At 35.2% G+C, this 22,875-nt stretch overlaps 1 protein-coding gene and 1 long non-coding RNA gene across 2 annotated transcripts in view; one reads left to right on the top strand and one right to left on the bottom strand.

The window, feature by feature from the left end:
* The first annotated feature begins 3,303 nt into the window (after nt 1-3,303).
* Nucleotides 3,304-22,875, top strand: part of LOC134209986 (uncharacterized) — a 68,682-nt gene continuing 49,110 nt past the window's right edge. Inside the window, exon 1 of the long non-coding RNA XR_009978792.1 lies at nt 3,304-3,440. This is a non-coding gene — a long non-coding RNA (uncharacterized LOC134209986). The remainder of the gene's footprint in view (nt 3,441-22,875) is intronic.
* LOC134214717 (uncharacterized) lies at nt 4,385-5,835 on the bottom strand. Its single transcript, XM_062694039.1, has 2 exons — nt 5,600-5,835; nt 4,385-5,530 (listed from the first exon to the last, which is right to left on the bottom strand). Exons 1-2 carry the CDS (start codon nt 5,609-5,611, stop codon nt 4,448-4,450), a joined length of 1,095 nt encoding a protein of 364 aa, XP_062550023.1. The 5' UTR covers nt 5,612-5,835; the 3' UTR covers nt 4,385-4,447.

The raw sequence follows: 22,875 nt of genomic DNA, 5'->3' as shown, positions 1-22,875 counted from the left end.
GTGGGTTGACAATAGTCAAGTTTAGCTTTAAGTAATTTGTGAATGGAACTTAACCGCTGAGTGGATTAACCTGTTTTTACAAAAAAATCTCAGCAGCCTAATCGCAAGCATCGGATATTCTATCTGCAGCTTTCGGTTATTTTCTCCAGTACGGGTTATTGGTGAGAATGTTTTGATTTTAGAGTTTCACCTATACTAACGTAGTGCTACAAATCGAAAGCGCATGCCAACCAGCCCCCTGAAACGGCTGTCATCTGCATACAATATGATTGAAGCCGAAAACTTTTTGCTGAACTTGGTGCTAGTTGTCAAGCTGTGGCTTTAAGCACGGAACACAGTGACGCATGCGACAATATCGCTCGAGGAGAGATTTAATTCGAATAAAAAACAAATAAAACAGATTTTTTTTTTATTTTAGGCTGTTGTTAAAAGAAAAAGCGCACCATCTAAAATATGTTTCATAAATTTATTGCAATCATCTCTATAGCTAATTCGTTGATTTCCGATACACATGTTTCGCGCAAAAGTTATCTGTACTGTGTTTGTCACAATAACAAATACCAAATTATTAATATTAACAAATTTGTCAAGTCTGCCTGATACCCATATCGATATCTAAACAGTTTGATAGATGTCTGAAGGAATTTGACAAATATTTGGCATTGTGATGAAGAGTGGGCCTTTAATTTCTCATGCATCGTTCTGTTAAAAAACCCAATTTTTTCAAGTAGAAAAATGAGACTGCAAACCAATTAACCGATTAACTGAGCAGTGATTTATTTTTTTATTTATAGGATTCTTAAGATTAACTCATAATCGACAAAAATTCAAATGTTACACATTTACGACATGACAGTATGGTTAGGTTTCTCGTCAGCTAAAATAACTTTTTTGCAATTCCTGATCATAATACCTGGTTTACAGTTCGTCTTTGAGTGATAAAACGGCCTACTTTTCCTTACCAAAAAAATGGGTGCTTTAATGAACATTATGCAACTCAAATGGGTTGCATAATATCCATTATAGCACTTATTTCGGTGCTATAATGAAAAACCAACATCGGAATAGTAGTTACATGACTACATTTTGCTGAATTAACTTGGGATAGTGTTCAGATAGTGTATTCTGTGCGTCGCGTAATAAATGAAATAGTTTGATGGACATAACATCAGAATTTTCCAAAGACGAGTTCATCTATCGCTTCAAGGCTTGTAGAGCTATGCGATGTGGCACAATAACATAGAATCTGATTGTTCTCTGCAGCAACATTATTTATTGGCAAGAATTATCATGTGGAGTAAATCGGTCTTGACTATTTTTGTACTGATTTATCATAACGAAGCTCATTTTTCGTCATTGCAAAAAATAGCGTGTGCAACTCGTTGCAAAACTCGATTTTTTCAGCACTCGTAGTATTTATCCAACTCGGCAAGCCTCGTTGGATAAACGTACAACTCGTGCTGAAAAAATCATCTTTTTGCAACTAGTTGCACAAACTACTATTTCCGGTGCATGATCATTGGCAGCTCGATAGTTATTATTTTTAATCTCCTGACTTTTACGCTAGTACTGACTTTTAGTCCATTATGCTTCAACTATTATTCTGTCAACACAAAAATGGTCCAGTTTAAAGCAAAATTTTATCCACAATACAACATCCAGTTCCAGTTGGATCTAATCAAATGTAAAAAAAAAGTTCCAATAAAACACCTGTCGATGACACGTACAATGACTAAGTAGAGTTTGTAACCAAAGAGTTAATGCGCCAAGATCAAATAGATGAATTGAGTTCGTCACTGAAAAGTAGGTGAGCTGTCTCATATCTCATAGTGGCAGTTTAACAATTATCGAATAACCCTGCTTGCAGACCAAGATTACTTTTGATAGATTTACGTTTTAATGGTTTTGGAGGGTGCGCCAGCCTTTTTTAAGACTGGGTATTTTTTTAATTTTCGAACTGGTTTTGGACAGTGTAACATATTTTGGACACCCCCTTTAAGTCTGTTCAAAAATGAATTTTCAATTTGCACAGGTCATTTGAGCTAAAGCAAAGTTTTCTTTCGATTGACATGTATCAATAAAAGATTGCAGCGATTTAAATTTGCAATTTCAACAAGAACTGATTGTGTTCGTTCTGAGGTATTTGATGATGTATGCTTTGAAGCGTAACGCATTGTAACGCTTTCTTTCTTGAAAAAATTGATTTCATTCAAATTTCAAAACACATTCGCCGCAATCTTATTTGCATAAAGACCATGCGGGATTCAGCAGCGACATTAATTTTAGTTCAGATATCAAGAAAATGTCGACATTAGGGGTCCAAATCGAGTTGGTTACCCTAATTTTTCGGTAAATGAGATGGGCCTTGATGTTTGTTTTCATTCAGATTCTGATAACCTTATTTCTCGAAGGATCCTAGCCGCCCCTGTAAACATACTGTGAAACAATATTAAATTTCCGGTTGAGACATCCCTAAATTGTCAAAATCGGATGATAATTGACAGAGTTACAATATATTTATTTAATTTCTCTCAAAATTTGCTTATCCCAGTTGATGTGATCATGTACAGTTTCTTACGAGCGCTAATGGCCGCTTATTTAAGCTCTGTTAGTGGAATGTCTAGAAGTAATTTGATTTAAAACGGAAAGCAGTACGGGGTTGGACTTTTTTCATACTGTGTATCAAGTGTGATATCACAAAATAAAATTTGAAATCGAGAAATTGCGTTTATTATGCAGTAGAAGGAAAGTCTAGCCCGTACTGCTAACCGTTTGTAATTAAACTGCTCCTAAAGTTTTTGAGAAGAGTTTTAAAAAGCTTCCCTTCTTTCCCTGTGCAATTTGTTTCAAATATTATCCTTCGACTTCTTCTTCATGCGGCCTTTATTCGCCAATAATGATAAATCCATGAGGATGATGATGATCGCTGCGATGACAAACGACACAAGACAAACGTCAAATAGATTTCACCTTACCAAAACATGTCAAATTGTGGCGGCTATCGAAATTAATTTGTTTTATTTTTCGGTGATAATTTCGGCTGATTTTGATGATAATTATATTGTGGCAGCTATTACTGCACGTAAAATGCTGGATAAATGAAGAAAACAGAACAATATAACTTAAGTCATTGAAATTAAAAAATTTCACTATCAAAAATCATTTTGCGATACATAGTTAAATACCCGCGCGAAATGTACGGTACAATATGAACGGAGCTTTAAACTTCAAGAACAGCACTGGCGCCACACCAACAAACGGTGGCTTCAAGAACTAGTGCTTGTTTCACGGGGTTGATGCCAACATTTGTCTACGGGTGCCCCTAGTATTGTCCAAAAAAGTTTTGGTTAATTATGTCGCTATGCTAATGGAAATTGTGAAATAAAAAAGATAGCTGACATAGTGTGGTTATTATCCATTCATCTGATGTGCGAAAGCAGGTATGTTCATTCCGGAAACTCTTTTATTGGGCAAAAGAAAAACTCTAGTACAGCCAGCCTGCATAAGTCAACGAAACATGGCTGCTAAAAAACCGAGTCAAAATGATAATGCTTGTAATAGTTTAAGAAGTGTATAAATCTAGAGTAATGAAGCAGATATATGTTTGACACACTTTTCTATAGAAGCAGTGGTTAATATCTCCCTACAAATCGACGTATTATCGCTGAATTATTGATTATTTTCGTGATGAGCCAACGTTACATCCAGGGCCAACATTACCGCCGGTAACCCTGAAAGAAACTTTTTTTTAAATTATCTTTATGAATGAGGTTTTTGGTCCTGGGCCAGTTCATCTCTCTAAGAGACACTTTTTCCCAAACTCACCCGTACCAAATCGTAAGTGGAGTTCCAGCAAATAGATGTTGACTGCCGTGTCTTTTGTTGCAAAACTTGATTTTTTGGCAAGCTTCGTTGGATAAACGTACAACTAGTACTGAAAAAAAACATCTTTTTGCACAAACTAATATTCAATAATCATTTCTAAGTGTTGTCTACGCTGAAAGAACATCTCGCACTAACAGAATGTGAGTTCGATAATATTTCTATGTTATATTATGAGTTTCAATGAGACCACCAATTGTGGGTTTTAATACAGCTACCTATTGTACTCGCACTGAAGCAGCATATTTAGCACAGTACTTATTAGTCCACTCATATTTTAAAACTTTTTTTTTTGTCTTTATTTAGGAGACTTGCAGCCCGAACTATTTTAAAACTTGATATTTGTGCACAGACCACAGTCCACACATCGTGCATAAATTTTAACATTTTTTCTTTGGTTGAGTTACCCAAATTAAAAAAAAATATATCCAAATGTAAGAAACGGTCAAGTAAGCAAACCATTTTTTTTAAACAACAAAATAAATAGAAGGCTGTAATAATATTTCGTAGTGAGTCATTTTTTATTCTAAAACAGTATTTGAACAAAAGATCTGTTATCATTATTTTAATAATACCCGTATTCTAATGGTTGCACAGCGGGACTGTAAGTCACCTGTTGTGGGTGATAAAACAGCGGACTGCCATAAAACGTCGTAATTTGTTGACCTTGCTGTCCTGCATAAGTGAACGATGGTTGCATAAGTTGCAGCTGGGGTGGTGAATGAACTTGCGCTTTCTCAGGCTCCGGTTGTTGTTGCTGTGGTTTCTGTTGATGCTGATTTTGATTCAAAAACTGATCTCCATGATGGGAGCTTCCCGGAAATGGTAATTGCTGCTGGGGAGGCGAGTTGTCACTGAACCGATGAATGGTAGCCAATGTTTGGAACGATGCCGATAACGGGCGGAAACTGAACGGCTGGCCGGCTGTAACACAACCTGGAGCCGATCCGACGTTTCTCGAGGGCTGAGATTGTGTATTGACGCTGGCTAATAGTTGGTTGTTGATTTGTTGCGATTGAAGCATGTTGGATTGAAGCCAATCTTGAAGGTTTTCAGGGCGAGGATAAACGTAGCCCTCAGTTTCATACTTTTCGTCTGTCTGTTGCCTGGTTTCATTAGATGGGGCTGGTTCAGTGAGGAGTTCTTCTTTTGGAATTGTTATTGGTTGATGTGAATCAATCTGCTCCGTTGAGTGGTTATCATCCCAAAGCGAACTCTGTGTCGTACTGCTGGACCGCCTAGTATTGGTTTCGGTGAAGAGTTCTTCTTTTGGAATTGTTATTGGTTGAAGTGAATCAATCTGCTCCGTTGAGAGATTATCATCCCAAAGGGACCTCTGTGTCGTACTGCTGGACCGCCTAGTACTGGTTTCGGTGAAGAGTTCTTCTTTTGGAATTGTTATTGGTTGAAGTGAATCAATCTGCTCCGTTGAGTGATTATCATCCCAAAGCGAACTCTGTGTCGTACTGCTGGACCGCCTAGTACTGGTTTCCCATGATTTAGGAGTTCTTCCGGTAATCCAAAGCTTAAAGTCCTCTTCGTCTAAAGAGTAGATGTCATCCACACTGTGGGTGCTAGGGTCGTCGCTGGATGGAGTCGTCTGTCCTATCACAGAAGGTAATGTGACCGCTATAAGACATAATACCACCTAAAATGCGTAGAAACTGCTATGTGCACAAAACTCTTAGCTGTGAGACGCAAAAGTAAGAATACAAACCACTTTTATCATTCTGTATCACTACTTGGTAGATCCTTTTTGTGACGTTACACTCTTGCAGTCGACTGATGTGCACTCAACGCGAATCTGTACCAGTTCTTCGTATATATACATTGGCCAAGGTCGTCTGTAATCTTCAGTTGCAACATGCGAGAGCACATTTGACATTACGAAAATCTTCGCGCAAATGTAGCAAGGGGTTTGTACCCCATTATTGTTCGGAAATTATTATTCAACTATCGTTTACGAAGAAAATGCAAATAAACGTATGATGAAAAATTGATTAAAACATTTGACATGACGTCGTTAGAAATATTTCTTAGAGCTATGCTAAGATTTATGATTTTGTGCGGTGGTTGGCAGTGATTATCACATTATAGCTGTGTAAATACTGATGTGTATTGATGACACTGCTGAAGTAGAACATTACCCTAAACGTGCCTGCCTTCCACCTGAGAGAAGAGTAACTCAATGAACCATTCATTGTTTCCTTGTGGTACATATACAGTATAGATACCAAGCTTGTTTTTTCTTTGGATAGACGACGGTATACCTGATGATATCTGGTTGAAACTCACGAGCACACCACACCGTATAGCAAAAGGCTGGTTGTCTTCCCTTTTTCTCGTGTCTACCGTTTATAAACAAAAATCCTTGGAGAAGGTTAAATTGAAGAGCAACCTGTGGGAGCTTCATGGTCATCATCAGCTCAGTGAAAGTAGTTCTCTTGTGTTTTGCACTAGTTTAATACGTATCGTATTATTGCCGTAGAACCTGTTTATTTCGACCAGACAGTTCTTGGGGTCAATGTGACACTCGAGATTATCGAATTGCAATACAGTGAGCTAATAAGCTCACAAGACATGTCTGCTTTTTATTGTGTGGCTTTATTGAGGCGAAAATTCGCGCAGATTATTTATATTCGAATTGTTATGTCTTTGAGAACTCTGAAAAAGGATGAAGAAAAATGGAAGTTTACTATACTTCTATGGGTAAACGATGAAGTTAATATAATGTCGTTCACTTTAAAAGGATTTTTGTTTGTGCTTACGTAAGCTCGTTCTCATAGATAGACGGTCTATTCTAAACTTTCGCAGTAGACTGCTGTCAAAATTGGCAATATACCGCAACCAGTGAAAACAGTTTAACAAGTTTTGTTTTATTAGGGAGGCATTTTGGATCATCCTCCCCTATATTCCGTCGACTGTCCACTGCAACCATCCAGCTATGGTAATGTCTAGGACATAATCGCAAAGTTACAGATGACAATGTATTCAAGGGGAAAGAATGGTTTAGTTATTTGCCCTTGCAAAATAAAGCAAAACAGATCTCACATTTTATCCAGTTTTGTTAATTGTTCATGAAAGATCGAACCCAAAAATTTGACATAGGTCCATGAGTTATGAATTATAGAGTTAATTAGAAATTTATGTTTTATGAATAGCTCCGAAGCAGATTTCATAACATGCAGAATAGTTATATAAGATTACAAATGAAATTCGTATCTATTGATAAGATTACCTTTATATAACGGATGTAAATAGGAGCTAAGTTTGTGATAGCTCAATATTGTATTTTTCGCTAAGATGCTTGCAAAAAGTTGATAATCAAATATAATATTACGAACCTAAGAAGTAAACCAAAATAATAAGTTTGGACGAAAAATTTCTTGAGTCATGAAAATCGAATTTAAGGTTTGTTTTTGGAATATGAAAATTAGCATCCGATTTTTGGTTTGTTTTGAAAATTCAAAAATAAAAAGTAAGTAGTTTTTTGTGGAATTTAACATTCAATAGTAATTGACAGAGCCGTAGCGTGGATGCTCAGCGCCCTTGGCGAAACCTTTATTGGGCGCCCCTTACTTACAAAAAAAAAAATATGTGCAGTATGTTTTATTTAGAGAACAGTTTGAACCTTACCTTCAACAGAAGAAGGATTGTTCAAACTTGCTTGCTAAATATCTATTTTTATTTTACAAATCTCTGGAAGATTGAATAAACTTACGCGAATCTCAATATAGTAGTTTGTGCAACAAGTTGCAAAAAGATGATTTTTTCAGCACGAGTCGTACGTTTATCGAACGAGGCTTGCCGAGTTGGATAAATACTACGAGTGCTGAAAAAATCGAGTTTTGCAACGAGTTGCACACGCTTTTTTTTGCAATGACGAAAAATTGACTTTAATATGAGAAATCTGTACCAAAATTATGCTTGTACTTGTTTAATTCCTTCCAGAATTTACTCCACATGATCATTCTTGCCAATAAATTATGTTGCTGCAGAGATTCCATGTTGCCGTGCCACATTGCATAATTCGATAAACCGTGAAGCGATAGATGTACTTGCTTTTGGAAATTTTTGATGTCATGTCCATCAAACTATTTCATTTATTACGCGACGCAGAGAATACACTATTTGAACACTTACCCTAGCTAATTCATTAAAATGTAGTCATTTAACTACTGTTCTGATGTTGGTTTTTCATTATAGCACCCAAATGAGTGTTATAATGAATATTATGCAACCCATTTGAGCTGCATAATGTTCATTAAAGCACCCATTTCATTGGTATAGAAAAGTAGGCCGTTTTATGACTCAACGGCGAACTGTAAACCAGATATTATGATCAGGAATTGCAAAAAAGAATTTATTCATGCCTTTTAGTTAAATGGGTTAATGAAAGTCAAATCTGAAATGCACCGATCTATAGTTTGAATCAGAGCTTTAAATAATCGAATGTTTTGGTGAAGCCAGTTGACACCCTCACTTCGTACATCAATAAATGTGAGTAGTTAGATGTTCGAAGTCCACATCCGTTATCGGACTCATGAAGAAAATTTTTGTTTTGGATGGTTGATAGCCGGAATCGTGATTAGTTCTGTTTTGTGCGGTCCGAACGTAAATCAATCAGTGCGCAATCAAACATGTTTCGAATCGGACGCAGATATTTCGCGAAATCCGGGTGATTAGTTCTGTTTTGTGCTGTCGAAAAGTGAATCGATCAGTGCGGACGAAAAGTAAATCAATCAGGGCGCGATCTTTCTTATTGGAGCAGACTTTTCGCGAAATCCGGATGTTTTGCTCTGTGCGGTCGGAAAGAAAATCAATCACTTTGCAATCGATCGTGTTTTGATTGCTAGTTTTCTCGTGTTTTTTCGTAGAATGATTGCTCAATGATTGTGCGGGTGAGGAAAATAATTATTTCGTCGCTTACCAAGGTGACTTCTTAACCAGCTTCCTCTCCTAATCCTTAATCAAACTGTGAAGACGTGACCGGCATCGTCATTAGTCTTGAATTAATGAAACTTCAAAGCTTGTAAAGTAAGAATGGTTTTCTAATCCCAAGAAGGCTATTCAATTGGTGAGCTGTGCATATTTGTTGTTTCTCAGTCAATCACGACTAGCAACTAAGAAGTGTACAGTCAATCTAGCTAAGATGGGTTGATAGTCGGAGTCGCTATCGGACTCATTTTGATCAAGAAAAATTCACTGGACTTAAAAAACCAACTCTAGAGTGGGTCTGTCAATGCATTGAATACACCATTCTACATAGTGCGGATAATGAAATCTAACTCTGAAGCATGTTTACCGATAATCGAAGTCAATATCAGAACTAGTCGGATCATCTCTGGAATATGCTGTTTGGTGGCTGAAATCGACATCAGACCCATTTGGATTGAGAAACTTCTGGACCTAGTTGGTTCAACAAAATCCAACACCAAAGTGGGTTGGTCGATGGTTGGAGTCACCTTCGGATGGATGATTATTATTTTAAGAAATGTAGAGGATGATAGTTGTCAGATGTTAGACCAATCCATAAGACGAATTGATGTGGAAGAACAGATTTTTGATTGTTTGTTAAAAACTACCCAAAATATTTGTTCCACAAATTTTGATCTTTGTAGGTCGATTTATTATTTATCGGTGCATTAACTAATGAAATTGTCCAATTTCTCATAGCGTTATTATTGATTTCAGCGCCTCCTAGAGACTGGCGCCCTTGGCGGGGGCCAACCTGGCCAACCTCACGCTACGGCGCTGGTGATTGATTTTAAAATCGTCCAAAATCAAATATGTGTATGCCACTCCACTTACTCCTGGCCCCCATGCACCACATGTGTCCTAAAGGAAACCCCAGACGAGAGATGCATTTGCACAGCCTTATGTGCCGACACCTTCCTAAAACAATTTTAAATACTGATGGCAGTGAGATATTGTAAAAACAAGGTATTCAATTACTCAACGCAAAGTAATTTAAGCAATCAACATAAATTTAAAATGTTGCATGTAGGAATTGTTGGGTTAATTTACTTTTATCAATTTAAAAGTTATGGGAAATATCGCATACCCTTATCACGGTTTGGCGAAACCGTCGAAAACAGCTTAGTCAGATTTACTTAACTGGAGCGCGGTGGATTGACATGTTCAAACGTGCTCACATATTGGACAGTGCACGATATAGCGGTACATAGTCGCGATCGTCATTGATGATGATGCATTGGCGCATATGTATAGGACACTTAGGAAAGAATTTGTTTGGGTGAGGAGCGCGGAATAATAACTTAGCCAAAATGATAGAGACAATAAGAGTCTTCATTGAATCTACATACACGTATACAGGTGTATTGATTTAAAGGGGTTTGTTGCCCAGTATGAAAAACAGAGAGAACATGATTTTGTTCTTACCAATATAAACTTGAAAAGAAATATTGATATTGGGGTCTTAGTGGTTCGGGAAAAGGAAGAGCCGACCCGAAGGGGTAATGATTCTTTAGGGAAAGGGGAATTTAATTCAAAGCCCAGTTGAAAGAAAGAGAAAACAATTATTGATTGACTTTTAAGAGTATACTTAAAATCAAAGAGTAATACAAGCGGTAGCTGTTAATAGCTCGGCGGTATGGTGCGCTGTTTTACAAAGAACCCATGCTGGGTTCGAATACAGATTTTTAAGTGAATGTTTCCACAACTCCGTTGGTTTAGTAGTATCATGCATTATGAAACATTGGGACTTGTTGAACATTACTCTGTGAGACAGCAATGTTCAAGTTTAAGTGTAAAGAAAGGGGCAGGACTTAGAGATACTCATTTTATACAAAAAAATATATGAATTAATACATTAGTAAATTGAAGTAGCCACTTGAATGTGTGCTCGAAATAAGAGAGTTTTAGAGAGTGAAAAGAGAACAGAATTTTTCCAAGAGAATTTCAAAGGGAACATCCAAAAAAGGGGGCAAAGTTTCGTAAAGTATGGAAGTCCAATATTAAGGCTGAATTGGGTAATCTATGACTATAAATTAAATAACTGTTGAAAAATTTGGAATAAAAAGGAAGATGTTTCGAATTTATGGATTTTTCAAATAAGTTGATTAAGCATTTCGTGAAAAAGAACTTTAGGGAGCATCCATAAAGAATGCAAAGTTGAGTAATCAATGGATGCTAAAAAAATTGAGGATATTTACGAAGTTGAAATTAAAACCACATAGTCTGAACAGATAAATGTGGGATGAAGAAAATGATTACGTTATTTAAGGATTCTCGGATCTTTCGTGGGGTCCAAAGTCCAGTCTGATGCAATTCATGAAATCATTATGAAATTCAGAACTCGGATTGACTATATATACCGTGCGCTTTTCCAAGCTCGAGGGTCAGTCCCAAATATTCAGCAACACCTTTATTGGAATTCGGCGCTTTCTAGGTTTCCCTAGCCGGCCTACCGAATACTCCAATTGAACCAGGGGGTCAGTCCCAAATATTCAGCAACACCTTTATTGGAATTCGGCGCTTTCTAGGTTTCCCTAGCCGGCCTACCGAATACTCCAATTGAACCAGGGGGTCAGTCCCAAATATTCAGCAACACCTTTATTGGAATTCGGCGCTTTCTAGGTTTCCCTAGCCGGCCTACCGAATACTCCAATTGAACCAGGGGGTCAGTCCCAAATATTCAGCAGCACCTTTATTGGAATTCGGCGCTTTCTAGGTTTCCCTAGCCGGCCTACCGAACACTCCAATTGAATCAGGGTTGTCCCTTAGACACCTCGACACTCGTGACTGGTGCACGACTCGAGATCTAAGTTTAAATTAATTAACTTCTTGAAAAAGATAAAAGTGAACAGTTAAATAGTCCGTCGCGGTAAAATCGAAAATCGGTGTTAGAGTCCTCTTGATAAGTATCGAAAAAAAGTGTTAGAAACTTGTGAAAACTTCATACGGAAAATAGTGCGAAATCCGTTGAAATGGATAATATTTGAGTTTAATTTCTAGAGAAAAAGTGTAATTATAAGAAACAAGTGTTACATAGTAGAAGAAAAGTATAATTGTAAGAACTAAATAGTGTTACATAAATAAAAAGGTCTTATTCTAACCGTAATTGAGTGTTTGAACTAAAAACCCGAAAAACCAGTGCCGCGCCGTCGGCTTAGAACACTTCATATATCGTGGTAGAAGCGTCTTAATATTCCGCTCGGGACATTTCCACTCCGCTTCACATTTCCACTTCGCTACATATGGTGACAGCGGAAAAAGACTGTTTTCGCAACAGAGGAACGCTAATTTTTGATTAAGTGAAAATCAGTGCCGAAGAAAATAAGAACAAACTTCAGATAAGTAGAAGTGGTTTTGCGGAGAAAAAATACAGAAAACGACCACAAGATCGAGCACCAGGTCTTAGATATGGAAACAACAATAATACATGGAATTTTAATATGGTAAGTAACAAACCTTTTTCTTTAATTTGAATGCCTTAAAACATGTTGGATATTATTTCTTATCATCAATAGTGAAAATATTTGCTGATTTTGACATTATTCAAATAAATGTCAAGTTTGGACGATTCATTTGAAAAAGATTCTGAACAATTAGAACAAATTCAAGAATTCTTTTTTAAGGAATTCGATAATTTAAACAAAAATAGAACCAGAACCAGGTCTTTACAGGGAATTTTTCATAAAACAGAAATCTTAAAAGCGGCGTTAGAAGAATTCGAGAACATTGTCCAAAAATATGAACAATTAAACGAAACTGAAATTTGGAATGATTTAACAGATAAACTGGATATTGTGAAAAAGAAATATGAAAATTGTATTCAAATATTAGAAAATACCAAAACAAAAAGAAATACGGAAAAAGAACTCTGAAATTCAAGCAGGAAAATTTCATAATTTGAGGAATAGACGTGACAATGTTAGTTAAGCTCATTTTCCAATAAGTCTTGAGGATTTTTCGAATCTGAACGTGTCCATATCTGGCACAGATTTATATTTTGGACCAATACGTGATCCTAATCTTTTATCATCTACATTAAATAACGCTGATCAATCTGAAATCGATACCAAATCTTTGATATTAAACGAGCTACAAGAATTTAGTGTTAAATTTGAGCCGGTATACAAATCATTCTTGAACAAAATGGCTTATGAATTCCCCACAGAAAAAGCAATTAAATGCATTCCAGAATTTCGAGGAACAGCAGCTGAATTGGATGGCTTTTTGTTCCAAGCAGACTATTTTGCAAAATTCATTCCACCAAGGAATGATCAGAATGAGATCCATGAAACCGAAACGGAACTCATTCATGTAATATTATCCAAATTGAAAGGACCAGCAGCATTGCATTTCAAACGAATACATGCCGATACTTGGGTAGAAATTAGAGATAATTTGCAAAGAGAATTCAAAGAAAAATTGAAATTAGAAGAATTGTTTCAAAAGATTGAAACGTTGGAACAAGGGAAAACAGAGACCTTTCAAAGTTACAAAGATAGGGTGCTTACTATGAAACAACACATTGATGAATATGATGCAAACAGAGGGGACGTCGAAAATTCATACGCTCTCAGAAACTTACGACTCCATTTCTTAGGAGGGCTTAAAAATAGAAACTTGAAAAACTTAGCCAAAGCACATAAGGAGGATAGTTTGGAAGACTTGATAACTTATCTGCAGGAGGAATGTATAGATGTGGAGCAGATAGAACAAATTGAGCATAGATTGCAGGATGCTCATATTGCAGAATCACACAGACTTGAAAAAGAAGAGCAAAAATTCAACAACCAAAGAAAAACTTCGGAAATTTCAGAAACAGAAACAATTTTACAGCAACAGAAACATTGACCATGACGACAGAAATGATCAAAGGAATAGAAATAATGACAGAAACCATTTCAATGGGCAATCTAATAACTACCAGCAAAATCACAACTACGGATATCCGAATAATAATAGTTATCGAAATCGAAATGATAACTATTCAAGAAATGACAGACATTACAATTCCCCTCGCAACGAACGAAACAACTTTGAACAAAATTCTTACAGAAATAACGGTAACCAATATGACAACAATCATAGCCAAAACAATAGAAACAATTCGAATCAAAATTATCGGAATGAATCACCGCATCAAAACAACGGAAATAGAAATTACTTTAATACGAACGGAAATTCAAACTCTGAAAACAGAAGATTCGAACCATTACGTGAAGGAAACTGGAATAACCGAAATTTTGAATACAATCAGAAGCAAAAAAACTAAACCATGGGGGTTTGGATAGGAAAAAGATAGACGGATCCCACTGTTTTTATACACAAGTATATGATACTGATGCACAATACGAAGAAGAAGAAACAGGAAAATTATTTGCAACAAGCCCTATGTATGGAGGCTTTTTCAACCGGTTTTTATTGGAAACTGACAACCGCAGAAAATCCACAATACAATGAGAGATACTACTTGGATACAAGTATCTGTTATAATTTCATTCATCAGAGCACCGCAATCAAAGTCGGAGCAACAAAAATAGACCCATTCAAACATGCATGGATATGCGTAAATGGTAAACAAGTGCCATCCATTGGAACAATATGGATTCATTTAACAATAGGAGAACTAATCATACTGACAAAGTTCCACGTGGTGGATAAATTAGGAGTACCAGCCAAAATTGGGTACAAATTTGCTAAGGAGCATATCGAATCAACATACATGAATTTCGAGGAAACACGTTTTAAACTAAAAGATCAGAGAACACTTCTCTAAATGTTTACGGATTTGTAAGCAAGGATTTAATAGAATATGAAGAAAGAGATAAGTACGAGAAAACATCGATTCGGTTATCCAACAGAATAAACAGAATTATGACTTTAAAAGCGATATAGATTCCGAATCTATCACAACAGAATCTTCGAAACCCGAAACAACTGGATCATTCTCAGAAATAATTGAACCAATAATGGATGAATCAGGTAGATTTGAACTTTTTTCCAAACAACAAGAATCAATTCGGAACCCACATAATGATGGTCTAGAAAATATCAACTTCAATGTCGACACAAAAGATAATACATGGAAAACATATCCTTACGAAGAGTTTGTAAAAGCAATGCCACAGCTTAGACAGATATCAATAAGATTGACGACAAAAATACTTGAGGAATATGAAAAAGATGCTACATTTTTAATAATTAACAGTCTATCAGCTTATAAAGAACTGAAGAATTTCATCGACCTTCCGTATGGTCTAAAACCACATTTAAATGGAAGAATTTTTTCATTTCCTAATAAAAGAACTTGGGGTATATTAATGAATGGTACTAAGGAAACAGATTTTAACTCGAAAGTATTTTCCAAAGGACTCATAGATGGATTCCATAACGGTCCAGAATTTGCCAAGTTGGCGAAAATTATTCAAGTATTCTCCTTTAAAGATTTACTCGACACATTAAGTTTAGACATTTTAAGATACATAGCAGACACATTCAATAAGGAATTCATAGTGTACACTGCAGATAAAGACAACAATGGAGGCTATACTTACGACAGGAAATTAGCCAAACTTAACGAGGACATGGGATTTGTATTTGTAGCAAAATCAGATAAAACGTGTGGTCATATAGAAAAGCCACAAGACATTCAAAACTCAAACATTGCAGCTCAAGTTACAACGGAATTAACTTATGATAATGATAAATATTTCATGGAGTTGGCGTCAGTGGACAAGCCCATGAATAAAGTAAAATATTTAATAGATACAGGTTCTTCAGTAAACCTATTAAGATATGATTTATTAAGCTATGTAGGCGTTAAAAGTTTTAATACGGATGAGATAATTACACTAGTGGGTATAGAAAATGGTAGTAAAGTAACACTTGGGAGAGCAGACGTAGAATTACTTATCAATGGAATAAGATTTATAACTACTTTTCACTTAGTAGACAATTTAATAATGCCAGGTATCATTGGAATAGAATTCCTTAAACAATATGTATCAAACATTAGTGAAAACTTCAGAACAATTACTTTGAAAGCGGGTGCAAACCATTTCGATGTTTCGATATCAAGTAGAAACAACAATAGGTACGTGCATACTATTAACAAAATTCAAACAAGTACATTGATCAATCAAAACACGTATTTTAACCAATCCGAAAACGATTGGCAGCATAATAATGATGAGATATGTAAACCAAATCAAGTTATCAACAACATGAGTCCGGAATATGGATCGGATCATGCAGATGAATATTATTACGACGAAACTACAATGATTGAATCTTCAGAACAAAAATTGAATGATAATATGGGCGACAACGATATTGATGAATATGAAGAAAACGAATATCAGGAAGAGAATTCAGAAATACAATGGAAACCTGTGGATTTGGACTCCAACCAAGACTACAGCTTGGTAGAAAACAAGAATCGAAAGCAAATAAGAGGCAATGAACGCAGTAGTAAATTACTAGAAATAATCGACTTCAAGCATTTAAAGAAACCTAACTTCAACGCGATAGAAGAAATTATGGCGAAATATAGCGACGTATTTTATTTGAAAGAAGATAAGCTTACAATTACGAATGCTGCAATGCATGAAATTGAAACCACAACAAATGTACCAATTAATAAACGACAATACAGATTTCCAGAATCTACCAAGAAGCATATTAATGAAGAAATTGATGAAATGTACAAGCAAGGCATTATTAGGCCAAGTAAAAGTCCATGGAATGCACCTGTGTTATGCATTCCGAAGAAAGATTTTGATGAAGAAGGAAACAAGAAATATCGAATTGTAGTAGATTTTAGAGCGTTAAACTTGATCACGAAACCATTTGTATATCCAATTCCATTAATAGATGAAATAATGGACAATTTGGGGGATAGTGCATATTTTTCAACCATTGACTTAAAGTCAGGATTTTATCAGGTTCCAATTCACCCTAAAGATGCAGCCAAAACTGCTTTCTCAACACCAAGAGGACATTTTGAATTCACAAGGATGCCAATGGGACTAAGAAACAGTCCATCAACATTTCAAAGATTAATGAACACAATAATTTACGAGATTAAAAGATGTCAAAGCTATTGTTTATTTAGACGACATCATTGTTTTGGAAAAACAATAGAGGAACATAACGAAAATCTTATTAAAATACTTGAAGCTCTTAGAAGGCACAATTTGAAAATTGAGCCTACGAAATGTCAAATTCTGAAAACTCAGTTAAAATTCTTAGGACACATGATAGATAAAAATGGAAAACGACCATTAAATGATAATATTAAAGTTATTAAAGAAATGTCTGTACCCAAGACAGTGAAAGGAGTAAGATCATTTTAGGAACTGTGAACTTCTATGGCAAATTCATACCTGGAATAGCCGAGAAACGGAAACCCTTGAATGAATTATTGAGGAAAAATGTTAAATTTGTTTGGTCGGATGACTGCCAAAAAGCATTTGAGGAACTGAGAAACTTTTTAACATCGGACTCACTCTTATCCAGACCAAATTATAAAGACACGTTTGTTATTACTACCGACGCGAGTGAACATGGCATTGGTGCGGTACTATCGAATGAAAATTCAATTGATAAACCCATAGCTTATGCTAGTAGGAGTCTTATAGGAGCAGAAAAAAGGTATCATACAATCGAAAAAGAATTACTCGCAATAGTGTGGGCAGTTCAGCATTTCAGACATTACATATATCATCAGAGGTTTATTGTCTATACGGATCATAGACCGCTAATTTCATTATGGCATTTAAAAGAAACTTCGCCAATTCTCACACGCTTAAGATTGAAATTACAAGGATTAGAATGTGACATTAGATACAAACAGGGAAAAGAGAACATTGTAGCAGATTTTTTATCTCGGCTTCCAACTGCCGAAAATCAATCTCTCAAAAACACAGAATCAGAGGAACAAATTATTGCTGTTGTTACACGTCAGCAGCTTAAAAAACAGCAGGAACTCTACTTGTTTGAACCAGTAAATGCAATAAAAGATAATAATTCGCCTAATACAAACATAGACAACGACAAAAACTTGCCTATTGTAACGCATCAAAATCAAATTAATGATGATATGACTCAATCATATGATATAGACAAAATTGTGACGTTGAAGATTCCAATATGACCAACGCATACGAAGAATATTTGGAATCATCTAAAGAAAATTCAATTGACATAGAACAATTAGTAATTTCAAAATCACTAAAGGATGACTCAGCCGATATTAATATCGTTATTTTGAACAGTAGATCAAAATACAATGAAATTTCACAAATAATAAAAGACTTTAGCGAAAACGGAATACTATCGATTCCACAGGAAAACATATTTGGAATAATTGTTGACGGGAAAAGTAATTCAGTAATCAACAGCAGAAAGTTTTTCCAGAAATTAGATAAATGTTTAAGCGATAATGGAACTATGATTAAAGCTTCAAATAAAATTCATGTCACATCGTTTCGAAAAATAAAACAGTTTGATATATTAGAAATATTACAATTTCTAGCAACCAAATATGGCTTAGTTTTCAGCCTATATAACGCAGATTCCGAACGAATTCAAATTAATACTAATGAGATTGAAACAATACTTAGAGAATTTCATGATGCTCCCTTAGGAGGACACGTCGGAGCACGCCGGATGCGAAAAAGAATTGGATTAATTTTCGTGTGGCAAAACATGAGACGAGATATTGACAACTATGTTCGGCAGTGTGCCTCTTGTCAAAAGAATAAAATTGGTAAATCACACAAAATACCAATGAAAATTACTACCACTGCTTGTGAACCATTCGAAAAATTATACATGGATATTGTAGTTCTACCGGAATCGGAATGGGGGAACAGATATGGGCTTGTCATGCAAGATGACCTGACACGTTTTCTGGTGGTATCACCTATGAGCAACCAAGAAGCCGAAACTGTTGCAAGAACGTTTGTAGAAAATTTAATTTGCAAGTACGGGACACCCTTAGAATTGGTTACTGACCAAGGATCAAATTTTATGAGTAAATTTTTCAAACACATTTGCAAAATTTTGAAAATTAAAAAGATTAATACTAGTGCTTATCACCCACAGGCAAATTTAGTAGAAAGATCTAACAGAGAATTGAAAATGTATCTTAGACAATTTGTAGGTGGTAATCCACAATTATGGGATCAACACTTAAACTACTTCTCGTTTGAATATAATACGACAAACAACGGATCAACGAATTATACTCCGTTCGAACTCCTATATGGAAGAAAAGCAAGAATCCCGTCATCAATTTATACAATTACCGAGTCAGAATTAAACTATGATGACTACAGTAAAGAAATGAAAATAATTTTAAAAGATTGCATGAAAATGCAAGACAAAATTTAATAATATCGAAGGAAAACGTAAGGAAATTTACGATAAGAACTCTGACGAATGGCAGCCCATGTGGGGAGATATGGTTCTCGTTCAAGCCAACCCAACGGGTGCAGGACAAAAATTACAGGCCTTATGGAAGGGCCCTATGAAATTGTCGCTTTTCCTAGCGAACAAACAACAATCATTAAAAATGGGAACAAATTGGAGAAAATACATAATAACAGATTAAAAAAATACAATAACTAATACCAAACATTTGATTGTTTTCATCTTCTCTAACCCTTTACAGGCTCTTAATAGCCAGTACACGATTGGGAGCATGCGAAAGTCCCAAATTATACATGGAAAAACTCAGCGATACTCGCATAATACAAGGAAAATTTTGCGTGAAGGTAAAATTGGACTTCCAAATGCTAAATAGTAAGATTGATTCTTTAGAAAATGCTTTCAAACTATACAATGAATCATGCAAAATGCTTGAAAAAATAACAAATATGAAATGTGGTCACCTAATAACAAATATAGAAATTGAGTCTAAAAAAATTCATACAAAACAAATATTTATCAGAAAATTTTTCCCAAAAAGAGCTAGTAGAGGATTTTGGACCTCACTCGGAGCTATGGATTCAGACGATAGGACAAGAATCGACAAAAATATGGACAAATTGAGAAGCAACGAGGAAAACATCAAAAATAACTTAGATCATCAAAATTATGTTGTTGATGCAATGTACAGTTTACTAAACAATGCTTCGGATAAAGTGGAACAAAAAATGAAGTGGGTTTCCAAAAGTTTTAACAGTCTGAAAGAGGAAATCGAAAAAGGCTTAATCTTCACTAACAATGTTAAAAAATGATTTTTATAGAATCAGAATTAATTGATTTGGGAGTATGGATAGTACATTTAATGGAAAATGTTAAACAAAATCAGAAGAATTTTGTAAATATTCTATTAGGAAACAAATTAAACGTTAATGTTCTGCTGGAAATTATAGAACCAAATCAGTTCTTAATAGAACTTGAGAAATACGAACTGAATCTAGCAAGCGACATTGGGTTCGTAAGACAAAGTAACGGAGAAATAATACCAGACATATTCAACGTAATAGAATATGAATTTGAACTTACAAACAACTTAGAAATTATAATAAAACTTTTAATCCCATTAGCACGAAAGTTGAATTACGAATCATTTATAGGCACCGTATCGCCCGGTGTACATGGTCTTATATTGACATTAATAAAAATGGACTATGATATATTGATAATGAATACAGAATACAAATTGGGCTATATTATAACATTAAACGAATATGCCAAATGCAAACAACTAGGAAATATAAAGCTGTGCCATATTCGGAAGGCGCAAGAGAATTTGGAACAAAGTAAATTTTGCTTCACGGAATTATTATTTAAGAACAGTTCAACCAACTGTGAAACAAAAGTTTTAAAACCACGAATGTTGTATGGATAGCAACCCTACAGCCAAATATTTGGATGTATGTAGCACCGACTCTAACGACGCTTAACATATCACACGGAGAAAATATAACGAGCATAAATATATTAGGAACTGGAAAAATTCAGATGGAACTTGGAATGACCATTAGAACAGACCAAGTATCAATCTCGCATTTTGATATGGAAGACGCTAGTAAGGATATATTGGTGTATCAACCAGTATTAAACCTAACGGAATTTGGAATCGATCATCCATCGTATGATAAGATACCAACATTGAACGAAACTAATGTATTATATTCGTTCTATGATAAGAAAAGATTATTTGATATAGGGATAAACGTCGAACAACTTAAGAATCAACGTACTGTTCTACAAAACTTAGTTTATGCACCTTTAAAGAATCCATGGTTTACTACCACGTCCATTGCAGTCATAGGAGGGGTGATAGGTATATTTTTATGTTGTTTCAAAGGAGAAATTTCTTGTTGCGCAAGAAAACTAGAATTCAATCCACAAGGAATTAGTGAAAAGGAGAAGTATAATAAAAAGAACAGCGTAGATAAAGAGCAACGTCATAGAAATAAAGGTGAGAATTTAAAAATGGGGAAATGCAAGACAAAAATAAGTCACAGACAAAAAGAAAAATTGATATATACTAATGACATAGAAACTGGGTTGAACAACCCAAAGAATACAACAACAATCGATGGAACGTTGAACAGAAAAGACACAATTAGCCAAATAAAAGAAGAAAATGAGCTCACTCAAATAGGAACAATAAACGAAGGTACCGACACTCAAATTATTTCGAACACTATGGATAATAAGGAGAGGAAAATTACGGAAAACAAACAGAAGACGAAACAATATTCATCAGCAAATATATACTGAATATGGGAAAAGGAAATGTATTAAGCAGTTTTCACAAATATGACGAAGTAATGTTACAGTTGCACAAAAACCTTGAATGGACACCCATCAAAGCCTTAGCATGAAACAGAACGGAATTATTATCTTTGAGTACTCTAAAAATATCATGGACTTTGAAAATGGAAAGTATTTCAGACATCTAATACGAAAAAATGGAAACATTAATTCAATTAAAGGTAATTGGTAATTATTGCTTTATTATGCAATAATCAAATAAATAAAAATAACCATAGGATAATTTACTAAATCATAACAAATTAAGTTAGGAACTTATAATTTTGCATACTAATATACATATGTTTATAGTACAACTAATAAATTTTCATTTGTTTTTTATTTTAAAATGTTTATAAATACTATGAATTAATCGCAAGGATTGAGTATCATTTCAGAAGCACGCCTAGAGCCATGATCGATGAGGGGGGAGAGGTTGTAGCAATTTCTCAACCAAAACCGCCCTAAATACTAAAGAAGTAAGTATAACACGATAGACGTAGCAACAAGTATTTTGCAGGAAGAAATTTTTATTGAATTTATACGTCCCCAAAAACCTGCAGAAGACATTCATTGCTACAACACAAAGATAAATTTAATGGGAATAATACTGGGAAAACAAAATAATCGAAAAAAATGATAATAATAGTAAGTAAGGTTCATAATAAAATAACTTAAGCATGTGAAAAGGTAGCAAGGAATTAATACCGAATCGAATAACTAAAGTAAGTGAAAAGTAACAAAGACTGTAGGAGCAGGTCCTTATATTTGCAAAGTCTAATAAAAATTATAGGATAGTGAACTATTCACAATAATTTGAGAAAATTTAAATATGCACAACTTACTCGAGAGACGGTCGAGATAGCATCTATTGAAGACGAACACACGACATCGGCAGAGAAGGAAGACATCAACGGCTCACGATATACATACCATAGTTAATTGGTATCACCGGAACGACGGGTCATACGGTGGGTTGAAGATCGAGAGTGTGGGGGATCAGGAGACAGAAGACGAAATATTCGGAGGTTATCAATGAAGGCGAACTCAACCAGGAAGTGAAAGGGTTAAATACATCATACGAAATCAACAATACGAATTAAAGTGACAAATAACAGGCGAAGATGGATGTGCATCATACGAAAACAAAAAGGCGGATTCAACAAGGCGATTGGAGACAAGTGAATGACAAGACATTATACAAAGCTGAAAGCAAGGACATATTCAGGAGCATCATCATACACA

Source organism: Armigeres subalbatus, chromosome 2, assembly GCF_024139115.2.
Source record: "Armigeres subalbatus isolate Guangzhou_Male chromosome 2, GZ_Asu_2, whole genome shotgun sequence".
NCBI classification, from domain to species: domain Eukaryota; kingdom Metazoa; phylum Arthropoda; class Insecta; order Diptera; family Culicidae; genus Armigeres; species Armigeres subalbatus.
Note: the sequence above shows the minus strand (reverse complement) of the source record. Positions and strands in the feature narration are given on the sequence as shown.